This window comes from Chiloscyllium punctatum, chromosome 10 (assembly GCF_047496795.1).
Source record: "Chiloscyllium punctatum isolate Juve2018m chromosome 10, sChiPun1.3, whole genome shotgun sequence".
Lineage (NCBI taxonomy): Eukaryota > Metazoa > Chordata > Chondrichthyes > Orectolobiformes > Hemiscylliidae > Chiloscyllium > Chiloscyllium punctatum.
Genome location: NC_092748.1, coordinates 98,382,008 through 98,388,007, shown reverse-complemented (window position 1 = coordinate 98,388,007; position 6,000 = coordinate 98,382,008). Strand labels below are relative to the sequence as shown.

General features: G+C 38.4%; 1 protein-coding gene across 41 annotated transcripts in view; it reads left to right on the top strand.

The window, feature by feature from the left end:
• Positions 1 to 521: 521 nt before the first annotated feature.
• The window catches only part of neb (nebulin), a 293,069-nt gene continuing 287,590 nt past the window's right edge, over positions 522 to 6,000 (top strand). For 40 of the 41 annotated variants that reach the window (XM_072579807.1, XM_072579845.1, XM_072579844.1 and 37 more), the window contains exons 1-3: positions 522 to 622; positions 1,251 to 1,377; positions 1,582 to 1,681. In XM_072579807.1, coding sequence (XP_072435908.1) covers positions 1,610 to 1,681 — 72 coding nt within the window. In that variant the 5' untranslated portion in view covers positions 522 to 622; positions 1,251 to 1,377; positions 1,582 to 1,609. The remainder of the gene's footprint in view (positions 623 to 1,250; positions 1,378 to 1,581; positions 1,682 to 6,000) is intronic. The other variant, XM_072579806.1, reaches the window with a different exon arrangement.

The following is a 6,000-nucleotide window of genomic DNA, read 5'->3' as shown; positions in this document are numbered from 1 at the left end:
GTTAACCTTCCTTTAGATCTGATGGAATATCGTTGACCTGAAGTATTCATACTGTTTCTCTCTGCATACATTGCCTTATCTATTGACAGTTCCCAGCAATTTCAGTTCAAATTTTACATTTGTTGAACTTATTTCCATCCATCCTTTCCATGCAACTACTGGATCATAAAATGTGTCAAAATTAAACATTAGCAACATGAAGAGAAATGATGAAACATTGTTAAGTTTAATGTTTTGAACTCACTGCCTTATACTTAATATACCAATGAAAATGATGAATTGTAAAATTTAGGAGGAAAACTCTCCACTGCTGCAAATTTGAAAAGAAAGCAACACTTCCCTGGAAGCTTCAGCCACTGAATTTGCATTGTCTGAGGTCATCCAAGCTTTTGACCAGCGTCACTGGTGTCCCTCCTCGGGTTTGCTGAACAGGTGGCTATTAAAGGGGTCACTAGGTATATTTAGCAACTGAAACTTGAGTAAAATCGCTCTGTGATTGGTCTGCCAGTTCACATGTTAATTTAGACGCTGATGCAGCCTGTAGCTCTTGCCCAGCGTTTCTTGGGAGGGGAACGTTGGGGAGGCTGTAGCTGCTGGGGAAAATTACTTTTAAATATCACGGGTAAGATTTTGTGATTTGTCTTCATGTCCGGATTGTAAGATGTTCTTGCAAAGAGGTGCTATACTTACTATGTGCTTTAATTACTATACAGTATATCTGATCAGATCAGAATCGATTTGGTCTTCAATTAGTGCACAGTAAATCTTTGAAGTTATTATTCTGTTTGATCCTTTGTTTAAGGATATTTCCAACATGGTGTAACAGCCACTCTGGTTTTGTTGTAATTGTGGAATCGTGTAGAAGATGCTGCTTATTTTATTAGAATATTAGAACATCCAGAGAGAAAAAAAAGTTCAACGGACTCTGTTCCTAAATTTAACTCTGTGCACTTTGCTTGCCTCAGAAGGAATTGCAACTCAGCTAGCTAAACTAAACCAGCCAATCGCACAGTACCATTAACTTATGTGACAAATTTCTCGAAGCATAGGAGCAGCTGTTGCAAACCCTTGCTACTTGATCTAAACACTTCCCTCCCCTCCCCATGTATTGTGCCATCCATGGAGACTTAATACTGACAGTGCAAGCAAATCATTCCTTGAACAAAACTTTGCAAATAAATACTTAGATCTTCATTTTGTTTAATTATTTGTCATCAGCACTTAACTTACTTTCCCCCTCCTTTTTACAGCTGTAAATTTAAGAGTGCAGAAACTGAAGGGAGTACATTCCTATGGTAATTGGACAGTGTCAAGTCTCATTTCTATGAGGTCGTTAGTTATACTTTTTTGCTGACGCCCAGCAAGTATTTTTGTACGGTATGTCTGCCATACATTATTTGTCTATCTAGATGTGTATATAGAGCACCTCAAGGGTTGATTCTTTCTGGATCCCATAACGGAGCCCTTTAAGATAATTTACATTTACAGATTTTCTTTAATGCATCTTCTTTGACTTACCTGTGCATTTTAATCTTCCATTTGGTGCATTGTACTAGAATCTAACAACTTGCTTTGCTTTAGGACGCTCAACCAGTGATAAACAGTAAAAATGGAAGACGATGAGGGAGAATATGAGGAATATGAAGAGTATGAGGAGTATGAAGTGGAGGAGTATATTACGGTAAGAAATGTAAAAGGGTTGTGAGAAACAGGATCAGCTAGGGAAAAAAACAGCAACAAATCTTCTTTCTTACTGCAGTTTTGACTAATATAGTGAACACTTAAAGAGCTATTTTCTAATTATATAGTCCACCAATCAACATAGTCATTTTGATACTGGTTAAATCATTATAGCAATGATTTTTTGAAAACCATTAATGTTAGCACAAGTACACTCTCAAGTCTGGCTGTCCAAACCTCATGCGATCAGAAAACAGGACTGTTTTATGATTGTTCCCCCCCCCCATTCTAAATGGGTTGCACTGATGTATGAAACTTGTAGAGCCATGCGACTTACTAAATCCATTGTATTTTCTCAACAAACCTGGTCAGAGGTGGTATTACACACCTTTGGAACAGGTGGGACTTGAACCCTGGCACTGCTGCACCACAAAAGCCCTTTTTATGAAAAAAAACTCTATTTTTCTAATCAACCTGTTTAGAGGTGTTCTTACACAGTTCTAGAGCAGATGGAACTTGAGCACAGTCCTCCCCGTCTGGAGTATGGACACTACCACTGCACTACAGAGCCATTATTGAAAAAGTACCTTTAATCAACCTGTTCAGAATTGCTATAATTCATCTCTGGAACAGGTGGGACATGAATCCAGGCCTCTCGGTTCAGAGTTAGGGACATTATCACTGCACCGCAAAAGCTCTTATTAATGGGTAAGAGATCAATTAATATCAGCAGTAATACTGCCATTAAGCTGAAGTGTTTTGCAATCAGATCATTTGGTTTCCTTCCAGCGCCTTGGGGTTCCGATCTGTACCAATTTATTACTGAAAACGGCCAAGTTTCACAATTAGGCATTGCCTCCTTTCTGAAGCTGTTGGTTGTTATGAATAAGTCTACCTGCATTTAATCTGCAAAAAATTCACCTTAATGATCAAGTACAGTTATATGTAATCTCCAGCTAAAATTGGGAGGTTGACCTCAACAATTAAGCGATATCTTTTCCCCTAACAGCACAAAAATGTTTCTTCACATCAACAAACAGCAGGCATGTTGTTATTTCTGTATACAGACTCCAACCCCCCCAATAGCAGCAACTCTTTATCTTACAGCTCTTAAATAGAAACGTACGTTTCATATGAAAACAGAACTGAATAAGATTAAACAAAAATGGATTTTTCAACAATTAAAATAAAGTTACACTTGCCTCAAGGTACCGAAATAAAAACTTCAAGTCAAGTTATTTTAATTACTCATTGCAGCTTTCTCAGTTCGTGCCAGAGTCATTCGCTGGACTCAGATAGTTTAGCAGTCAGCATTTAATAAAAGGCACGCTGAACATGCAGAAAGAATTCAGCATCCGTGTTCAATCCGGCTGAGCACTCACTTCTCAAGTGGTTGATAGGGTAAAAGCTGCTCTAACAGATCTGGAATAAAATAATCGGCGATCAAATCCAACGGGAACTAACCGGTCTTCAGTATCGTTATATATTACATACATATACCGTGCCTCGAGAATTGGGCGATGTCCGAAAATCAGGCTTTTTTAAAAAGCTGCGACCACGATTTTTATTTTAAAAAGTTATGAATAACGAAGAAAATAACTTCCTGGCCTTTCAGGCTCAGCTAGATGTTGCTTTGGCTTGGCGCCGCACCGACTAGTTGTTGGTCTTTTCAGGCATTCCAAGTACTCCCTTGAGCCGACCCGAACCCCCCCAACACTTTTCCCCATCCTCTCACCACCCCCATCTGTATTCCTGCATGGATTCAGTCCCAAGTTTGTTTTAGTTTTGAAACGCTGCACTTGTATTGATTTTAGATAAATAATGGACAGTCATAGAGATGTACAGCATAAAAACTGCCTCTTTGGTCCAATTTGTCCATACTGACCAGATGTTCTAAATTAATCTAGTCCCATTTGCCAGCTTTTGGCCCATGTCTCTCCAAACCCTTCCTATTCATGTACCCATCCAGATGCCTTTTAAATGCTGTACCACTTCCACCAGCCTCCACCACTTCCTCTGGCAGCTCATTCCATGCATGCACCACCCTTTGTGTGAAAAAGTTGCCCCTAAGCTTCCTTTTAAGTCTTTTCCCTCTCCCTTAAACTTAGTTATAAATCACATATCACCAGGTTATAGTCCAATAGGTTTACTTGGACTATAACCTGGTGTTGTGTGATTTTTACCTTTGTCCACCCCAGTCCAACACTGGCACTTCCACATCATGGCTACCCTTAAGTCTATGCCTTTAGTTTTGGACTCTCCCACCCTGGGGAAAAGACCTTGGCTATTCACCCTATCCATCTCCCTTATGATTTTATACAGTAATGTAAGGTCACCCCTTAACCTCAAGCTCCAAGGAAAATAGCCCTAGCCTTTTCAGTCTCTCCCAGCAGCTCAAGCCCTCCAGCCCTGGCAAAACCCTAGTAAATCTTTTCTGAACCCTTTCAAGTTTCATAACATTTTTCTATAGCATGGAGACCAGGATTGAACATGATATTCCAAAAGTAGTCTAACCAAATTCCTGTACAACCACAACATGATCTCCCAACTCTTATACTCAATGCTCTAACCAATAATGGCAAGCGCACCAAACACTTTCTTCACTATCCTATCCACCTCCAATTCCACTTTCAAGGACCTATGAACCCAGCACTCCAAGGTCTCTTTGTTTGGCAATACTGCCTAGGACTTTCCCATTAAGTGTATAAGTCCTGCGCTGATTTGCCTGACCAAAATGTAGAACCTCACATTTATCTAAATTAATCTGCTACTTCTCAGCTCATCGGGCCATCCAATCAAGGTCCCATTTTACTCTGGGGTAACCTTCATGGCTGTCCATGACACCATATTCATTATTTATCAGGAATAAGTGATCAAATCTTAATTTCTTCCTTTTTGACAGTTTGCTAATATGTTTTCATAATATTCTGTGATAACTGAAATTTATACTTGGTCAACTTCCTCAATATTTTTAAAATCATTGTTTATTGTCATGGTGAGACTTTGTTTCCTTCCATCTTGTAGACTGCTAATTTACAGCAAAAATCAATCTTTAATTAAACCAATGAATATACATTTGATTTGTTCAATCTATATATTTTTACCTGCAGCTTGAAATTTTCTGATGAATTATAGTGGCAGCCAATCCTTGTTAGCAGGAGTTTTATTAGATTATTCACTTTAGAAAGCAGGATGATTAGTGTTGAATTGGCACGCTGATAGAATAATTTCTCCAAATATAAAGCTCACACCAATAGCACAGAGTTCTCCTGTTTAACTCTTACTAATTAAGTGCACAGATTAATGTATTGAGCTGTTAGATGCACTTTGGAGGTTGGTCTAGACTTGATGAGCTGAATGGTCTCTATCTGCACTGTAGGAATTCTCTGAATTGGTGGCAGGGTTCTGTAATTGACTGTAACATCATGGATTTAGGAAGGAAAACAACTCATGACAATTTTCACTGTTGGTCACCAGGAAGTGACATCTAGTGGAAAATATATGCACGCAGTCAGTGTAAGGTGACTGATCAGGCTCAGTTGTAATTCCCTCAAGAATCAAAAGTGCTCACTGAAATTGTCTGCGTTCTAATGAACAGTTGTGAGAAACTACATTGGGCATTTCAACCTTAGAAGAGGACAGAAAGAAATTTGGACAAAATTATTAATCACCCCTCCCAAATGCAGTATTTGGTGCTGAAATATACCAGTTTTCTTTCCCCCACTTTCTCCTCCAGGAATAAAAATGACAATTAGAACATAGCAACTATTGCTTCAGGTGAAATTAGGAAATGTAGCATAGGCTGAGAATTAAACTTAGTCCCACTAATTCTATAGTACAATATACTACAAATGCTATAATCAACAATCAACAAATCATAGTATGATGTACTATGTTTATTTTCAACCACAATAACTAATAAAAATGATAATTGAAATATATAGAATTCATAGAGGGCTGCATGGATTAGATGGTGTAGGGTTTACTCTTCTGATGATCTAGAACTGGAGATCATTCAAGTTAATCAATCACATATAGGATTTGAAAATTTGGAAATCTTTGGAATTCTGCAGCCCAGAGGACTTTGCATATATCTATTGCGCACTTTCATAACTGAGATTGTTGGATCTTTAAGCATAAAGGATATGGTGATAGGGGGAGAATGTGGAGTTATGAAGTTCAGCCGTGATCTTGAATCATATGGCGTACTCTTAATCCTTTATCTTATGTTATTTATATGCTTGATTTTTCTCACGGCAGTTATCTAGCTAATCCTTCAGTTCCATTAAGATATACAATCAATGTCAGGGCAATGGGATG